Raw genomic sequence first — 20,483 nt, 5'->3', positions numbered from 1 at the left:
GGTCTCTTCTTCTTTTCTCAATAACCTTGTGAGAAACAGGAGTTTTCTGTGGGAAGAAAACACAAGTAAGTTAAAGGAAGAAAGGTGCCATTATCAAACAAAATAAGCTTGGTTGTATTGTGTTGGATAAGTTTTAATTAAATTAAAAAGCAATCAACGCATATGAAGTTGGAAAAATCACTCGGGAAAATATATTTAAATTACATTTGTCATATACATAACTTGAGTAAATCGGAGAGCCGCGCTGCGCTCCCTGCGCGCAAAACTAAAAACTGTCACTGAAGGAAAGCGCTTTTATATCGCAACAAAGTGAATAAATATAATCAGTTTAATTAGAATAAAACACTGGTTTACACTACATGCAAAACCAGGAAAATCAAGCAATAGTCTACACCCCGCAGATCTAATAGCTATCTTCTAAAAAAAATACGCGTGCACAATGCTGAGATGCTTGATTTAGTAGGAAATATTTATATTGTGACATTCTGAAAAAAGCTAACATCACACAAAACATGTCAAATAGTTAAAATAGTGGTAAAAAAAAAAAAAAAATATATATATATATATATATATATATATATATATATATATATATATATATATATATATATATATATATATAAAACTCAAGGAGTACATCGACTGCAGGCAGTTACAGGCATCACGTGTGCGCCACTAAAGTATCCACATACCTTGCGATCCTTCATCTTAGATGCCATCATTTGGTAAAAACTAGGAAAAAGATAGAATTGTGAAACTGTTGCAGCTAGACTATGTTCTCCTGTTTCCAGACGCTTCAGACTGAGATGAGCTGACTGAGGCAGCCGCTTATAAAGCGCTCGCACATTCATGGCCCTAAATTATTCCATAGGATTAAAGGCGAGCTTTTGGTTAATGTGTGCACTTAGGATCAGTTAAAGAAATAGTAAAACCTGAAGCTGTGGGCTAGCGGGGGGCAGACCTACTTTGTTAATCCACGTGGCCTATCTAAAGACACGTGATGGGTTGTAGAATATTATTTGCATAGTAACAGGCCTCGGCGGAGACGGCTCTCGAGCGAGCGCAGCGCGCGCAATGAAAACAAAGCCCCCGGAGCAAGGCGTCCCTTTCTGTTCCACGTCGCGTTTCTCACACGATCGCCTGTTTATGGGTCCCAGCAAGGCATCTTAACTTCCATCCCGAGCCCGTCTCAGGTTTAAAGCCTGTCTACTGTTATTATAGTAATTAAGTAAGCACATAATAGGCTGTTCCGCCGAGTTCAGGGGAGACCTTTTGGAGACGGAGTCCCCCCGTTTGTTCGCGGCGTTTCTCACACGACTTGGTGACACGTCCATCTTTCATGGGCTACGGCCGGTTTTTTGTTTACATTCTCTAGTTTTGTTAGGGGCCTCGGCAGGTGTGGGGACCCGGCCTGGCACACGAGCGGCCCCTCCGACCATGTTAGAGACTCCAGCCGTCTTTGGCACACGAGGGTTACCCACCGCTGGATTCCCTTCAGAGGGGCTCAATTTGTATCCTATTATCCTATAAGAAAATGTCTATTGAGCGGAATGAATAGTTTCATTGGCCTAAATTTTCATAATGCACTGAAAGAAAAGAAAAGGAGAAATAAAGAAGAATGCAGCTGGTCCTGACGCGCATTATTCTCCGTCACCTGCGCCTGGAGACCTCTATTCATTTGCCTAATTTCGGTCAACTTAACAAACTTTGGGAGAAATTATTCTGGTATTGTTGTGAAGGGTGAAGCTTTCTGATCGAATTAACAGCATGTTTTGATCCGGTAAATGTCATTAGAAAGAAAGAAACAATCGCGTATAGAGGGGTCTGGGTAACGCGCCAAGTGGCGACGCCAAAGCGCAATTCATGCCACAGGGGACTTTTGTACCCCCACATTGCTCAAGTTTGTGCCCAACAAAGGGCATTATTTTATACTTGAATACATTTCATACAACAATTGGCTGTTTTCATCAAACATATTTTCACAGCAAGGTTAACAACAGGTTTATTGTGTTCTCCCAGGCTCCCAGCCTCGGACTTCATGCGCCAAAACGCCTGGATCTTCTGCTTTTTCTTTCTTTTTTTCACTGGGAATGTTTTAATCCCAAAGGTTGGCTATGCTTTAAAGTGCGAGATCGTGTTGCATCGTGGAGCGAAAAATCAAAGATGTGAGGATTTTTTTTTCCTTTTAAAGTATTCAAGCCCTTTGGATATCCAAAGCAACGGAGACTTTTTATACAGCGCGCAAAAGAAAAGCACCAGTGAAACAGACGAAAGCATAAAATCCCATTACTTTTATTGTTGAATTTACCACAAGATTTTATGCAAACGCTCTTTGGAGCCGACACAACAAACCTTTTTAACTTGCTTTCGGATTCTTAAGTTCTGTAATGTGACTATTTATGATCTGTTTTTTTGTAAACGTGTTGTGCATTGAAGAAGAGCCATACGTCAACAGAATTTTCTCCTATCACAATGCAATTTAATTGTTCAACATTACAACCCAATACAAAAAAGATGACTGTATTTTAACATCTTAAGAATGAGCTGATATTCGGCATTCATGTTTTTGTGGAAACATTTAAAAAACAAAAAGAATACTCAAAGCTGCACCAAAGCATTATTGTATGCAACAAGTGCATCCCATATTTAATGCTGATAAGACTTTAACTCAAACGCCTGCTTTTAAGTTGTTTTCCACTCCTGATACATTTTCTTACAAATATACCACTGCGTGAAATATTCACATGCAAAACGTGCAAAACTTGTGTCGATAATTCTCGATATATATTATAAAATATATTATAACGTGTAAAATTTATATTGTGTATTTTTAAAATTGTAATTTATAGGATAAAAACTGCAACAACAACAACAACATTTTCGGTTTGTTTTACGTGCGTATGTTACCTTTTAAATCGTTATTTTAAATAATCATACATTTATATAAAATAAAGCAATTTTAAAGTTTTCTGAATGACAAGATATTTTTTCTGAATTTCGTTTTTTTTTCACTTCCATATACACAGCCTATACAACTTTTGGCAATATAAATGCAATAATAAACTGTTGTAATTATAAAATGTAACGGTGTTTGTGTCGATAAAAGTCATAAACTATCTCCTAATTGTCGTATCAATGTTTCATTGCTGTGCCATATAACTGTTTAAAGCTTCTAAACACGCTTCTGTATGGGGATCATAGTCTTAAAGAGGGGCTACCTGAAAGCTGAACTCTGTCTGTAAGGATCTATCCATGTGAAAGAGAATTAGAGGAGCGCAGTCATGCATGTCACCCTGATTACAGCAGTACAGTTCGCCTTATATCCCAACCAACCTAAGACTTTTTCACAGACACACTAACCAGTCTGGGCTTTTTCGGCCAGGAGGGGATGCTTTCGCTTGTGTGAAGGGTTGCTACGGCAAATCTTTTAAAAAGTGGTTTAAGAAATCCTGCCCATTGCCCTCTGCTACTGCCTTTTCTTTTTTTTTTTTGCTACTTTTTTGTCTGTTTTAAAACTTCTGATAGACAAAACAGCACTTTTTATTATTTCAAGGGTGGAAATTACTTTAATAATATTTACTTACAAATAAATAAATTGCTTACATCAACAATGTTTGCATATAATTTATATTGTATTGTTGAAAAGGCCTTCCCAGAACCAGTTAAAAATAATTTTTGAAGACGCTATTTGCCTGACTGTATAGGTTTATTACTACTAAATCCAAAGCGCCATCGTGTGGAGATGTCAACAAAACTTACACGTCGACATTTAAAGGAGTAGTTCACTTTCAGAACAAAAATTTACAGATAATATACTCACCCCCTTGTCATCCAACATGTTCGTGTCTTTCTTTTTTCAGTCATAAAGAAATTATGTTTTTTGAGGAAAACATTTCAGGATTTCTCTGCATATAATGGACTTCTATGGTGCCCCGAGTTTGAACTTCCAAAATGCAGTTTAAATGCAGCTTCAACAGGCTCTAAATGATTCCAGCCAAGGAAGAAGGGTCTTATCTAGCGAAATGATTGGTTATTTTCTAAAAACATTTATAATCTATATATTTTTTAATCTCTACACAGAGTACACATAGAGCTACACAAGACAAGCATTTGAGATTAAAAAGTACATAAATTGCAATTTTTTTTTTTTTTTTAGAAAATAACCGATCGTTTTGCTAGATAAGACCATTTTTTCCTCGGCTGTGATCATTTAGAGCCATTTGAAGCTGTATTTTGGAAGTTCAAACTCAGCGGCACCATAGAAGTCCATTATATGGAGAGAATTCCTGAAATGTTTTCCTCCAAAAACATAATTTCCTTACAACTGAAGAAAGAAAGACATGAACATCTTGGATGACAAGGGGGTGACTACATTATCTGTACATTTTTGTTCTGAAAGTGAACTACTCCTTTAAGTAAGGTCTTTAAAATATTTTACATTTGAATTTAGGCTATTAAAATGTGTATTCATTTATTAGTGTTTATTCGTATGCTTGTATGGGTCAGAAAACAGTTTCAACATTTATTACTGCATTCGTTTTATTAGATTATCTTGTTATTCTAATAATCAACTAGGTTGTTTTGTAGCTGCAGTTGCATCTGTAAGTACCACACATAGGCCTACTATAAACTTTTGTAATTCAGTATGTTGCGCACATTTGCTAGATTTGAAATTCCGACGTTGATGGGAAAAAATGTTGATCCTCCAGACGATGTGTTGTCATGCGAGAGTCGGTGACCCGTGGTGACCCAAGGCCAGAGACACACACAATCCTTTAGCTTCGCGCGCCACCGTGAGTCTCCTCTGCATCACTTCACACGAGACATTCAGCATTGTTCGTGCATCACAATAGAGCATCCTTAATATTCAACAAAATCGTCCGAAATCAAAAATAAATCTGTTGCTCAGTGAATAAATTTAAAAGGCCGAAACATAGCTTTCCTTATTTCTTTCTTCTTTGTTTCCCCCTCATAAATATCTCCTAAAAATGAACGCTATGATTGCATGGCGCCGTCTTACTCACTAGAGGGAGACATTTTATCATATGTAGAAGTAAACTAAACTGTTGCTGAAAGTAAACAAACACTTTTAATTAGCTCTTTTTATTACACTTCGCAGATATTCAGACTGTATCACCACACTAAGTATAGCCATATTAAAGTTTAGTGTTGGTAACTAGTTACAGTAATAATATTACTTTTTGCAGTGTAACTAATTACTAATAAGAGTTCAGTAATAATATTACAGTTACCATCCATAAAACAGCTCGTTACTTAGTTGCATCTGATGCCTCAACCCCTACTGATTTGAAATCCAACAATCCAATAATTCCAAAATTTATTTTAATAATGTTCATGACTAAACACTGATGTGTAAATTGTGCCATTACTTTAATCTGGCATTACATGCTTGCCCACCCACATCCCTGAGCCTGATTTGTATTGTATTATAATTAAAAATCTTTTTAGAAAAAAAAAAATAGTATAGCCTATATATATATATATATATTAGCTTCAAGCTGCACAATTTATGAGAATAATACAACACTTTTACTTAAAAGTCACTATCAATCACCACTGAGTGTTTGTAACAAGACTGCGATTCAATGTGGATTTTGGTCAAATGATGAGGCAGGAATATATTGTTAGTAACATTTTAGAAGAATTTTGTGGGGAAGACACACAACTACAACTTCTGTGGGGCGTGAAAGAAAAGTAATGTAACTAGTAGTGTAACTAATTACTGTTACCAGAAAGTAATAAGTAACGTAATAATATTACTTTTGAAAGGAGCAACTAGTAATGAGTAATAAATTACATTTTCTTTGAGTAACAAGCCCAACGCTGTTAAAGTGTAACCGTGATACTTTATTGAGTTAAATTGTAATTTTACTGAAGTTTGTTAAAAGCCATAACACAAAATGGTTGTTATATTTACATATAAGTTATATGATGGTCAACAGAAAACTACACACTAGATGGTTGGGGGAAAAAAACATATATTCCTATTCCTATATTTGTATAGCTCATATTTATTATTTCACCTCATAGTGTACAGAAAGAACAGAGCTGTGGCTTCATCTAGTGAACAATACAGTTTATCAACATCACAACAGTGCGTTTGAAAATGTATCTAAAAACGACCAATTAAAATCATTCTTTCAATTCATTCGCGTAAATATATGAGACGAGTGTTTTGATTGGTTGAGCGCCCGGTTTCCTATCTGAAGACAGCGCGGAGAGCCATACACGCCTCCAAATAACAGCTGTGTGGACGCTACAGTCGCACCATTCAGGTTTGTGCAATTCTGCTTTAATCTTGCCTGGAATAATACTACGGTTCCTGTTCATTGAATTGAGTAACGTTTAAAACCTTGTAAACCGTGTACATTAATAAATATATCACTGAGAAAAGCGTTCACATGCAAATTGTTGCGTCAATCTGCTCATCCTCAAGCATGCTCAGTTTAACATACATGACGCCGCGTTTGGTGATATTTTTATTCAGCGAGTCGTTTGAGTAGTGATGGGAATTAAGTCTGGCTCATTTGGTAAAACCAGTTCTTTTCAACAGTTTGTTTCAACAATAGACTGAAATGGTTTTAAACAGTTCAAAACACAACCATTTTCAATGCGTAAATACGTCCTCACTTCTGACATGCAATCGTTGCATCTCTATTAATAAACATTAATACTACACCTACTGTAAATAATTTATAATAATAATATTCTACGCTGCTCTGGTTTGTATTTGCTTCTCAAACAATTCCAACACTCTTTCTTTGTGTAATTTCTAATATTAAGCTATTAAGTACTTGCCCGTCAATCAAAATAAGAGGTTCACTCCAAATGAGCTCAGTCATATGTCGAATTAATCGATCAAACCGGTTCAGTAACTTCTGACATTAGAATTAATTTGAAAGCTTGCGAACCCTTTGGACCGATTCCGTCTGATTCATTGAAAAGATCCCACTCAAAAGAAGAAATCAGTCGCGAATCGGAAATCGCAAAGCATGAGCGAGCGCAGAAAAGAGCGCTTCCACGTTATGCGTATTAGCTGCAAAAATAGATGTTAACGTTTTCCCACAATATATAGGTGTATGTATGTGTTAACACAACACGCATTTCCTTGGTACTCTGTCAGAGAAGGCTGAAGTTCAGCAGGGGATCGTCTGAAGACAAAGAGAGGGGCGGAGATGGAGCGTGTTTGGAGACGCTTGTCGGTGCTTTGCGCGCTCTATTGTTAGTTAATTAGCTAATACAGAACGGAATCTGACAATGCAACTGTTGTTCATGGCATGTTGTTGTGGCATCACTTCTTGTCGAGTAACCTCCCATTTTCTTGTCCACATCACTGGTCATCACAAATTAGGTGGCATCCATAACTGGCCAATTAATTACTAACACGGGTTAACTTGAACACTTTATCTTATTTTCATGAGCAAACATCAAGTGCGTAACATGCAGTTTAATTGATGCAAAATTTTTACTTGGTCTATTAAAGGTTCAAAGAGAACATCCAAATAGAGCATGGTTATGCAACAGGTTTGCAGACAAGAAGACCTCTTAACACAGTTAATTTGGCCTCATTTTGTTGATGTAGGGGATCATAACCACATCAGGGGAATTATATTTATGTAAATTATTAAAATTTACTTTAGACAAATTCACACTTCACCTATATTCTAAAAAGCATAAGAGGCTACAATTTAAGAAATAGTGTCAAATAGGTTGTTTTACACTTCAAATATATATATATTTTTGTGGTAAGAGATGGTTCTCACAGCTTGTCTGTTCATGTTTTTAAATGAGATGCCTCATTCTCCTCATCGTGTCAGCTAAATGCATACTTTTTGTGATTTCTGTATAAAACAGAAAGTGATAGTATGTGAATATGTTGTGGTTGAGATTTTAAACGGTAGAGTTGTGGTATAGTAGCAGACGCGCTCAGGAATGGTTGGAATTTTGGCAGTCTAGCAGTCTGAGGTTATGCTGTTTTCATTTCCTTCTTTTTTTCTCATATTCATGCAGACAGTTTGTTCTGCATCTTTGGGTTTCGTGGTCATGTTAACCTTCTGTCAAGGTTATGGTTGCATAGAAATGTTTACTTCTGGTTCTTTGTATTGATAGTTTGGATATTTTACAGACCATTTTGCCAGAATCTGTTATAATTTGTGCCGCTAGTATTAAAGTAAAAGATTAGCAATCCACCTCAAAATAACATCTGTTGCAGTGGTTACCAATCAAAATGTGTTCTCATCTGTTATTTAATATATGTGATAAAGACAGGCTTTTATATACAGATAAAAGAGCCTGCGTCAAATTTCCGATCTTCCAAAATGAGTATTTGTTTCTATTGTAAGCCTGTCTTCTCACAAAAGCCAAAAGTGCCCTCTGGCCTTATATTGAAAATGGTTTGTATTATGTGCTGCTCCACTTTCAAACTTGTTATAGAAATCTTTAGGTGTGGTTCAGCTAGGAAGAGTTCAAACATGACCAAGCCCATTTCATCTAGCCTGGACTGCCTTTATTTCTAGCTTATGATAGACTAGCTTCCATGAAATCAGGAGATTTATATGAAAAGTCCAAAAACATGAATAATGACATGGTAGAAAAACCAAATACGGTATATGCAGTTTAGGTCAAAAGTTAACATACACCTTGCAGAAACTGCAAACTGTTAATTATTTTGCCAAAATAAGAAGGATCATACAAAATGCATTTTATTTTATTTTTATGTTCACTGATGTTTTTTTTCACTGATGTTTCTGAAGAAAACACAATGCATTATGCAAGCTCAGGGTAAATTTAACTTATTATGTCTTCTGGGAAACATGTAAGTGTCTTCTGTAGCTTCTGAAGGGCAGTACTACATTTTAAAATAAGAAAATTGTTCACATCTTCATTCTCTTTACAAGTTTTCACCCCAGGCTCTTAATGCATCGTTTTTCCTTCTGGAGCATAAGTTAGCGCTTGAAACTTTTGTGATCGTTAAATATTAGTTTCCCAGTTGTCCTCAGTGTGAAAAGATGGATCTCAAAATCATACAGTCATTATTGGAAATGGTTCAAATACACAAAAATGCTGAAAAAACAGAGAATTTGTGGGACCTAAAGGAATTTTCTGAAGAACAGCGGTCAGTTTAACTGTTTGACGCGTGAAAAACTATCACTAAACAAACAAAAAGGCTGTGGATCATTCAGGTAACAACACAGTATTAAGAATCTAGTGTATGTAAACTTTTGAACGGGGTCATTTTTATAAATGCAACTATTTTCTCTTGTGGACTATATGTAAATGTCTTTTATGTGAAATCTTATTCAGGTCAGTACTAAAAAATAACATGCATTTTGTATGATCCCTCTTATTTTAGTAAAATAATTACCATTTTGCAGATTCTGCAAGTCGCATGTAATCTTTTGAGCATTAAGTGCACAGCTGACTTTGTTAACCTGCAAGTTATTTACTTTGATGTGTTTTGAATTGTTTGTGTGTGTGTGTGTGTGTGTGTGTGTGTGTGTGTGTGTGTGTGTGTGTGTGTGTGTGTGTGTGTGTGTGTGTCTGTCATGAGTTTGGTATCCTGAATGCCATTTGTCAGAACAGCTGTTTGTTCTAGCTTCTCTCTCTCTCTTTTTCCATTGGTTCCATTTATCTGACACAATGGTTTACAGAACTTTCTCAGCTTCCAGTATCTCTTCAATATCTCAATTTATTCTCTCATTCAGCATTAAGAGTAAATAGAAAGCATTGCAGAACCCTTTGGTAGAGACTCCTGTTACTCAGATGTTTTTCTTGAGAAAACCGGTTTCTTGGATCTATTTGTAACTATTTTTTTCTTTTAATTTTAAGTCAAGTTGATACTTAAATGAATCTTCATTAAGTTCTATAAGCTATGAAAAGTTCCTCTGGCTTCTGCCGTGGGACTTTCTGTCTCTCTCTCTGTCTGTCAATCTGTCTGTCTCAATCTTACTGTCTTTCTCTCAGTGGGCTGATTGTGAGCGCATCTCTGTCATTGGTTTATAATGTCTGCAGCCCAAGTATGGAGAGAGGTTAGCTTTCACTTCGAGGGCAAGCACTGCCAGACCTGCCATGTGATCAGCATGACATTTCCCATCTGTGAGCCAGATACACGCAGCTGCTGGCACTAACATTTACTCTCTCACACACACACACAGTCAATTTCACCCTCTCAGAAACAGTCTCATGTGAACATAAGCATACAGTATCTTTCAGGAATAACTCAGTTCATGTTTATACTAACACTGCGCAGCAACACACAGACATTTAAACAATCGATGACATTGAAAAAAGCCTTTAAAACTGAATTCAGGACACACAGTTAAATATCCTATGTAAACGGTTTAACCCGCACCAATAAATTAAAGAAAAAATCACTAATGTCAACCAAAAGCCAATATGATGTTGATATATTTTATATCTGGTCCTTTGAAAATTTAATAAGATCATTGTTTTTCCTATATAACAAAAATGAGTGAAAATGCTTTATACTAATTTAGGCGTAAATGAGCCAAAGTGTCATGAAAAAAAAAGAGCTTATACTTTCAGGCACATGTGGAATGTCTTCCTTATTTTTCCCTCTTTATCTTTGTGAATTACTGTATTGTGTTTGAGTAGCAGAGTGTTTGAGCTGCCACACGTCTCTTGTTCTCGTATTACAGAGAAGATCTGCTACACGACTATCAGCTACTGTGCTGTTCGGCAGGAATTTTACACACAAACATAGCAATGTCAGCTCTCGCGTCTTTGGACTGGATTTATGTGCTTATGTTTCTGAGATAAGAAAAGAAACAGTACAGTTTGTATTGATGTGTGGGATGCCAGAATCTCCATGTGTTTTGATGCATCTCAAAAGACCCACTTCATTCACACACTCACTGTTCGCATCTGCTAAAACAGACTACAGGGTTTAAATACTGGGAGAGAAAAATAGAGAGACCCACGTGGTGGTTGTGCTGTCCGTGAGGGTCATTCTGCTATTCATAGGTAGTAGTTTTCTTCAGTGCTGCCTAGGTCAGTTTAACTATACAACAGACACATGCTGACAGCTTCCCTTAAAAACATACTATTACGATACAGCTAATATTCACCCACACACAGAGAGGAAACCCAACTACTAAAGCTGCAGGGTAAGTATTTCTTTCTACTGTTGCTTTGGTTAAATCATAAAAGTTTTATGTCAAGCTAGGTGTGTGTTTTTACCTATGATACTCAAAACTGAGGTAAATCAGGATGAAATTTAATGTCCTCAATTGGAAAATCTATTCATAAAAATAGCAAATAATTGTCATGCAATGTTCTCTTTTGGACAGCTATGTAAATATGTGTGAACTAGACTCTTGGGTTAGTTGAAGGTCAGAAGCACTGGGACTTTAGTAGAATGGAAACTAGAGAACGTTTTCTCCTTGAGAAACACTGAAATTGGCGATCTGCTTTTAACTGATATTGACATTTTGCCTTATTGGTTTATTTATGTTTTGTGAAATAAATTCAGTTTTTGGTAGCCTATGCTAGAGTGTGAGTAAAACTGAAACTTAAAAGTTAAATAGACATGTAGTTTTCACTCTAAAATTGCTAGTGAGTTTTACAAACAATTACAAACAAACACCAGGTAACTTATTGAATTAAACATGAAATTTTGAAGTAGAAAATAATAAATAGTATTTTCTTGTAAAATGTATAATAATAACACTATACACTGTAACTAAAACACTAAAAGCTTTTGCTTTCATACATTGATTAGACATATTTATTACAGCTAATTTAAAATGTAGAAACAATACGATGCGGTTCATCATGAGATTGTAGTAAAATAATGATTTTGCATTTATGAGTTTTTTGGATATTTGCAAAGTTTCTGTTGCTTACTATTACGTTATGCCAAATTGTTCCAAGTTTGGAACAATTAAGATTAAAAAAAATTGATGTTAATTTTTGAAGATGTTAAATTATAAAAATAACGCAGAATTTTCAGCATCATTACTCCAGTCTTCAGTGTCACATGATCCTTCAGAAATTGTTTTTATATGCCTAATCTGTGCTTAAATGGATAGTTCACCCAAAAATGAAAATCTGATGTTTATCTGCTTACCCCAGGGCATCCAAGATGTAGGTGACTTTGTTTCTTCAGTAGAACACAAACAAAGATTTTGAACTCAAACCGTTGCAGTCTGTAAGTCATATAATGGCAGTCAATGGGCACCAAATCTTTGAGAGTAAAAAAAAAAAAAAAAAACTTAGACAAAACCAAATTGAACTGAACAGTATTTATATCATTATTTACCTCTAATTCACCACAACTTTCAGCTGTATGGAGCGCATTCACAACAGCCTGTGCGTGACACGGCAATGTGCTCTGACAATGTAGTTAGTGAAAAGTCAACACTCCCGGATGAGTTTGCACAAGGAAACGTAATCTTTTAGTTTTTAATTGGCAAATAATGATATAAATACTGTTCAGTTTCTTGCACAGACAGATTGTTCTGTGTCTTACCTAAATGTATCGTCACAAGCTGCAGAGTTTAATTTGGCTTTGTCTGTGTATGTTTTTTTTTTTTTACTTGCAAAGATTTGGTGCCCATTAACTGCTATTAAAGGTGCCATAGAATGGAAAACTGTGTTTAGCTTGGCATAGTTGAATAATAACAGTTCAGTACATGGACATGACATACCATGAGTCTCAAATACCACCATTTCCTCTTTCTTATATAAATCTGGTGTTTGCAAAAGACCACCGAAAAACAGGTCAATTCCAACATAACACCGACTATTACACAATAGTCCTGATCGTTAATAGTTACGCCCCCAACATTTGCATCGCCCAATCATCAGTAACGTCAGTACATCAGTAAAATAAGGCGAGCCACTGAAGGGACATGGTTAGTTTAATGCTAGCGCTAGCCTGTACATAAGATTTTACTTACAACATAAACGGAGAGATGAGTGCACTGATGATGGCCAATGACTTACAGATCCTTAGCATCACTAAAGCCTCAAAACTTGTGTGGTAAGTCCTTCTTATGTTATACTACTTCGCTGGAGTATAACGTTACACAGAGCTCATTTATCACAGTAGTGAGAGAAAAAAAATGTAGCGGATTCAAAACGGCAGATTCAACCAACCGCATATTAAAAGCGGCTAGAGTTAAATAAATGAAGCGGCCCTAATTAAATATTTATTTCCTCCATGTGTTTCCTTACAGCTGTGTGAGCGAGCCGCCAATCAGAGCAGAGCTCCTCATTATTATGCAGGAACCTTCCAAATAAGGTAATAACAGAGCATTTCATTCTAGGGACAAATCATAGGGTTGTAAATGGACCTGTAAAACCATTTTTGCACATTTTTTGCCCTTTCCTATGCCATATACCTTCTATGTAGATCTCAGAGAACAATTTTAAATATTGTGTCAATGCATTCTATGGCACCTTTAAATAACTGACAGACTGCAATGGTTTGAGTTAGAAATCTTCGTTTGTGTTCTACTGAAGAAACAAAGTCACCTACATCTTGGATGGCCTGGGGTAAGCAGATAAATATCAAATTTTCATTTTTTGATGACCTATCCCTTTAAAGGAATATTCATTCTAGGAATTTTCTCCATATAATGGACTACAATGGTGGCTAATGGGTTGAAGGTCTAAATTGAAGCTTCAATTCAGTTTCAAAGGGCTCTACATGATCCCAGTCGAGGAATAAGGGTCTAATCTAGTGTCTTTTCTTAAAAAAAGAATAATGTATATACTTTTTAACCACAAATGCTCATCCAGCACTAGCTCTGTGATGTGCATGCATGTCTTCACGCATTGCGTAATCAAGTTGGAAACGCCATTCGCGGTTAGTTGTTTGTCTGTGTAATTTGGTTCAAAAAGGTAGGGTAGGGCGAAAAACTCAATCTCATTTTTGCCTCCAACTTCAAAATCTTCCAACAACGTTGTTTTACCTTTGAAACTGCATTAAAACTGCAATTTAGACTTTACATTGATCCCTGTTGAAGTCCACCATATGGAAAAAAAATCCTGGAATGTTTTCCTCAAAAACCTTAATTTTTTTTAGACTGAAGAAAGACAGACATGAAAATCTTGGATGACATGGGAATGAGTAAATGATCAGAAAATGTGAAGTGAACTTCTTTAAGAAACATTTTTAATATGTCAAACTGTTTTTCAGAAAGACTGAAGTTGAATAAATTGTAATGTACTGTAATCTGTAATTAAATAAATGCAGCCGTGGTGTCTTCATAAAAGACTTGTTTTCAAAACATTTAACAATCTTAATTATTCCAAACTGGTAGTGTATATGTGAGAAGTCTGCAGATAAAACTGCAGGCCAATGTCAGACAGACCTCTGAGTTGAAGGCCCACCATATTATCTACAACACATTAACACAGTGCTGTTCACAGGCTTTAGCACTTCTTTTCACCCTCAGTGTGAAGACAAAGTGGTTTCAGAGATATTATCAGCAAGGGCCTCACTGATACAGGACAGCTACAACCCTTTAGATGAGATTTCAGTATTTATTATGAGAGCAGTGCAGACAAGCTGCAGAAGTGTGTGAGGTCCTGTCTTCCTGTCTGTAATTAGTCCACTTCCATGAGGAGAAACTGTACAGAGAAACACTGCTAGAGGCTATGGGCTGATGCAGCTGAAATATCTATTGCATTTTTTATTATTGCCCCATTTTCTGCTCATATAGAACTGTCACATAAAATGAAAGACGATCATTTGGATATCATGACAGTTTTTCAGTTGGGTTGGGTTGAGTTTGTGTGTAGAATATAGCAGGAATATTGTGCATTCCTAGTTTACTGTATCATTTTTTTTTCTTCTGTTTGAATACATTTTTGTACAAACTTTGACAGTTACTCAATAGGTGTTAAAACAGACTCAAAATGCTTACGATCAGGCTTTGCACCCCACTAAATTCCTCCCTATGTGTTTTCTTCTTTCAGACTTGAACAAGCTAAATTGGCAGAGCCATGCAGGCCCAGGATCTGATCCGGCACCTGCGGATACCTGAGTTGGACGACTTGAGACAGTATGTTCGCACTTTACCCACCAACACCCTCATGGGCATGGGCGCATTCGCTGCCATCACCACATACTGGTTCGCCACTCGTCCCAAAGCACTTAAACCACCCTGTGACCTCGCCATGCAGTCTGTGGAGGTACAGGTAGGTGTCAAAATGTTTCCATAAACAGCAGAGTGAGGTGAAATGTTTCAGGGTTAGAGAAGTCTCCCAGAGTCAGTCTGTTTATAAAATGCATGTAAAACAAATGTTTTTTTTTCAAAGAACAAGAAGTCACATAATTTGGCAAAGAAAGCAAAATACACAGTTGTCCTTGAGGATATCTTATTTCAGTGTTACTAACTGCCTCATTCAAAGCTATTGAATATGTTTTAAAGGGGTCATCGGATGCCCATTTTCCACAAGTTGATATGATACTTTAGGGTCTTAATGAGAAGTCTATAACATACTTTAGTTAAAATTTCTCAATGGTAGTGTAAAAAACACTCTTTTAACCTTGTCAAAATCAGCCCTTTTTAGAGTGAGCTATTCTGTTGCATGTTCCTTTAAATGCTAATGAGCTCTGCTTGCCCCGCCTCTCTCTGCAGTAAGATGATGAGCCATAATGTTCACTTTAGCCGCATTTAGCTGCAAAATTTGCTAACTAGCACATTATTAAGAAAGGCCATTTGCAAAGATGCATAAAAGACCCTTATTCTCACTTCTGCTGTGGGTGACGCTGCATCACGAATGATTCGCATGTACATAGACGCATGTAGATCGGGATCAGCGCTTTCCTTTCAAAAACGAAAGTAACGTTAATCAGGGTTCCCGTGGAGTCTTAAAAAGTCTAAAAAAGACTTAAATTCAGAAAGTTAAATTTAAGGCCTCAAAAAGCCTAAAAAACACAAGTTTAGGTCTTAAATTTAATTTACCCAAGTCTTAAAATTCTTACCTTCGTTCATTTTGTTAATTGTGTTCAAGCGTTGTCCGCCGAAAATAAAATATTAAAACGCTGTAGAACTAATAATAAGTTGGTTGTTTTGTTTTCTAGTTGGCTACGTGATGATGATAATTCCATTGCGTGATCACTGCAGGTATAACTCCTGTAAAGTAGGTGGCGGTATGTAACCCGCCAATAAAATGAAGGAAGTTGGTTCACTAGGCTATCTGCCCACTAGTCTCGCGTAGCCGGACCTTCAGACTGACGGCTGAAGGTCTGGAATTCATGGCAGCTTTAATTGGCCAAGGCCCGCCCATAAGGCTGTTTGACCGACATATCAAACAACCAATCACAGTTCGTTTCGTTCAGCGTCACGTTTCGGGGTGTAGAAATGCCCCCACAACAACAGACTGGCATGCAACAAGTCAGTCATTGAAATAACCACCATTGAAATTTAACGAAGAAGAGGGAAAACAAGCAGTAAGTCAGTAATTTGTTCGCGAACATCGCAAATGTGTATAACAACAACGGCGTCTGCATAAGTACATTTTAGCAAAACGCGAGTAAATAAGTCTGGCTTTGTTTCCCGGCGGACCGAAAATAAACGTGACACTCGTGTGTTCCAGATATCCGATCAAATTCAACTAATCAGATCACGACTTCGACATTCCTGAAGTGTTTCCAGTTAAGTGTACCATATGCATCAGACGTTTAGCCAACGTTCCGTGGGCGTGACGCCTGAGGCTGAGACTATCTGCCCACTGAATTCGTGCAACGTTAAGTCAGGGCTGTTGTTGAGCGCGTGGTTTTCAAAGATCATGGGGAAGTGTGTGTTTAATGTGACTTGGCTCGATAAGGGTGAGTTTTGCAGCTGGTTACAAGCTGTCCCCAGCAGTAGATATGAAGCTCGCTGCGAAATATGCAAGAAGATATTACAGCTAGGGACATTGGGTGTGAAGGCGCTCGAGTCTCATGCCAAAGCGGACAAACACCAGCTTGCCATGAAAAACCTTCAGCAGAGTCAAACCATCTAGGCCTACATCATTGTCGATGCCTGGTCCCTCCGGACTCCAAGGCAATAACGTTACAGCTTCGTCGAGTCGGTCTGATCTTCGGGCTACTTTCGGATCCACTGAGACTTCAAAATCGGAGGTACTTTGGATTCTCCACACCGTGACAAAACATATGTCATATAACAGTAACGATAATATTAGTGACGTTTTCCAGGCAATGTTCCCCGACTCAAACATTGTGAAAACGTTTACGTGCGGACCGACCAAGATCGCTTATATAGCAAGATTTGGTATAGCTTGACCAAGAGCGCATCAGAAAAGAAAAGGAATCTCAGAGCCAGAAAAGAAAGCTGGCTGAGCAGTGTCTGGTGGACCTTAAGAAATGAAAGACAAACTTAGAAGATGTGTCTGCCTGTCTTGTCAGGGAGGCAGATGCACTAGCAGAACAAGCTGAGGGCACGGCAGGCTCCAAGATTGCTCAGCTTCTCTCAAAGCCACAAAGAAAAACTTGCAGAACTGAAAGCCCTTGAAACTGAGATTGATGCTAAAGAAGATGAACTCAGACATATGTAGGGTTAGGTTGTATGTACTAGTGTTGTGTTGGGAATATGGATATCAGAAGTTCAGTATTTTCATCTGTTTTATTGCTGAGTTTCTTTGATATTTTTCTCTAAGGCCTGGTTTCACAGACAGGGTTTAGACTAAGCCAAGATTAGGCCAAAGTTCAATTAGGACATTTAAGCAATTTTCATAAACGTGGTTAGAATAAAAACATTACTGGTGTGCATCTTGAGACAAAACAAAGGCACTAATATATTTAAGGATCAATCAGTGCAATTTTATTTTAGTTGAAACAGCTCAGATTTACATTTTAGTCTAGGACTAGGCTTAAGCCTTGTCTGTGAAACCGGGGGTAAGTGTATCAATAAAAACTAGAATGTTTTAAGAATTGCTGGGATCATTCTAATGTTTCTATTTACAGTATGTGTCGTGTTGGTCTTAAAATTCACACATAATGGTCTTAAAAAGGTCTTAAATGTAACTAACTGAAACCTGCAAGAACCCTGGTTAATCCTCTGCGTCTTTAGCGACTCAGATGTCGGGAGTAAATGACAATTGCTATGTTCATTATTACATCCTGGGTGTGATTTGCCGGGGGGGATTTCCCGCCCTCTGGTCTATGCACCCTGCCTCTGCTGAATTATTTTTATCCGAGGGGATAAAACGTCCCGCGAAGCCGTTCCTACGTCCCGATCTAAATAAAATTATTTGCGATATGCACTTTAAAGTCATCTGAATCAAATGATTTGGCATACGTGCTTTGAAGTTGAACGTTCTGAATCAAATGATTCGCGATCCGATTGGAGCGCTTCGAAGCAGTGAATCTTTTGCGACGCAGTGGTTTACTGATTCTGAGTTTCCAAAAAAGTTGCGTTGATACTTTGCTCACCTTCTCTATAAAATGTATTCGTTGTTTGAAATTAAATCATTACTATCTATGAGCCTAACTTATTGATGTTTTTATTAAATTGTGATCACATAATACAGCTTCCGTCGTATTAAAAACATGACCTGATAACATGATCTTGCCTAAAAAGACGGGTATATAATGCGCGTTGTTAACAGATTACACCAACAGTTTGGTCAACCTCTGCCTATGGAGAGAGAAAAAAAAGTTTTCAAAAGCATCCCCCCTCTGTTTTTTTCACAAATCGCACCCTGTCGCTCAATCAGAGACATTTTTGTCTTCCCTTGCACCTGAGTCGACACAATAGCGAATCCACTGGGTGGATTTTTATCATTGTAGGGTTGTTGTCTACACAAACTGCTGACACACATTAATGTTCAAACAACATGTAAAAGTGAGTTTTGCATCCGATGACCCCGTTAATGTCATAAACCTAACTTTAAACTTTGCCATAAAACCTAAAACAACAGATTCTTCATTCATTCTTCATTTCTCCTCGTAGCCAAAAGTTGATTCTCAGAAGATTGATTAAAAAAAAACTAGTGCTTTCTGGTTTCCAACAGTTGCTTAGCAGCCATGGCTTGCAAATCTACCAAGGTCATAAGAAGTCCTGCACACCATCACAGCTTGCAAAACTTTATTAAACACATTCAAATCTTTAAACATGTTTCAGTTAAAGACCTTTAAAGGTGTCTATCTGATGCAAAAATAATTATTTTCAAACTTCCTGTAAAAAGTAGTTTAGCTTTGCAGACTGTGGCTTCCTCTGGGTTCACCTCAGCTTGTGAAAAGGTCACCAGCTGCATGTCAGACAACTTTTTGCATGTTCTAAATAACCCATCGGTGTCCTCAGACATGCATGCAATCAAGTCGTAGTGCAGAAAACAATTGCTGTTTTTTTGGGACAGTGCATTGTGGTTTTTATAATTACTATGTCTACTTCCTGCCTGTAAAAGAAAAGCTTTTGAGTATACACTACTGTTCGAATATAATATTTTATTATATTAAATTATAATATTTTTATAATTTTTATAATTTTATATTTTTATAATATTTTTATTTTTTCAGCAAGGACACATCAGTAATTCTATTTCAAATAAATGTTGTTCTTTTGAGCTTTCTATTTATCAAAGAATTTAAAATATATATTTCAGGTTTTTCACATAAACATTAATCAGCACAACATTTTTTAACACTGATGATAATCAGAAATGCTTTTTAACCCCCAAATCAGCATTTGAATTATTTCTGAAGGATCACGTGACACTGAAGATTGGAATGTAATAAAATATATTTACATTTATGCTTTTAGCAGACACTTTTATCCAAAGTGACACTGCATTCAAGGTATACATTTACATTTGATCAGTTCTTGCTTTCAAAAAACAATTATTATTTTTATTATGTTGAAAACAGCTGAGTAGAATTGTTTCAGGTTTCTTTGAATAGAAAGTTTAGAAAAGCAGCATTTTATATAAAATATAAATATTTTGTTACATTATGTATGTCTTTATCATCGCTTTTGAGCATCCTTGGTAAATAGATGTATTAATTTCTACAAAAAATACTGATTCCAAGCTTTTGAATGGTTTAGTGTTAGTCTTTCGATCTTTCTATTCATCAAAGAATCCTGAAAAAAATGTACTTAACTATTTTAAATAGTGATACTAATAATACGAATCAATGTTTCATGAACAGCAAATCGGCATATTAGAATGATTTCTAAATGATCATGTGACATTGAAGACTGGGTTAATGATGTTGAAAATTTAGCTTTGATTACAGGAATGATTCATTTTAACATATATTCAAATGGAAAGCACTTATTTGAAATAGTACAAACGTTTCTCAATATTGCTGCTTTTGCTGTAATTTGGAATAAATAAAAACAGGCTTAGTGAACAGAAAAAAATTCTTTAAAAAACAATACAAATCTTACTATTCATAATTTTTTGACTGGTAGTGTATGTGTTGAAAACACTGGGACAGCCAAGTACAATTATTTTTAAAAGTGGTCTTTTCATCCTCCTGCTTT

General features: G+C 36.6%; 1 protein-coding gene across 2 annotated transcripts in view; it reads left to right on the top strand.

Moving 5' to 3' along the window:
* The first annotated feature begins 6,257 nt into the window (after positions 1–6,257).
* The window catches only part of acsl1a (acyl-CoA synthetase long chain family member 1a), a 43,556-nt gene continuing 29,330 nt past the window's right edge, over positions 6,258–20,483 (top strand). For both annotated transcript variants that reach the window (XM_073843296.1, XM_073843295.1), the window contains exons 1-2: positions 6,258–6,296; positions 14,968–15,189. In XM_073843296.1, coding sequence (XP_073699397.1) covers positions 14,995–15,189 — 195 coding nt within the window. In that variant the 5' untranslated portion in view covers positions 6,258–6,296; positions 14,968–14,994. The remainder of the gene's footprint in view (positions 6,297–14,967; positions 15,190–20,483) is intronic.

The sequence above is a fragment of the Garra rufa genome, chromosome 6 (assembly GCF_049309525.1).
Source record: "Garra rufa chromosome 6, GarRuf1.0, whole genome shotgun sequence".
In the NCBI taxonomy this organism is placed as follows: Eukaryota; Metazoa; Chordata; class Actinopteri; order Cypriniformes; family Cyprinidae; genus Garra; species Garra rufa.
The sequence above is the reverse complement of the archived record's forward strand: the minus strand, read 5'-3'. Positions and strand labels throughout refer to the sequence as shown.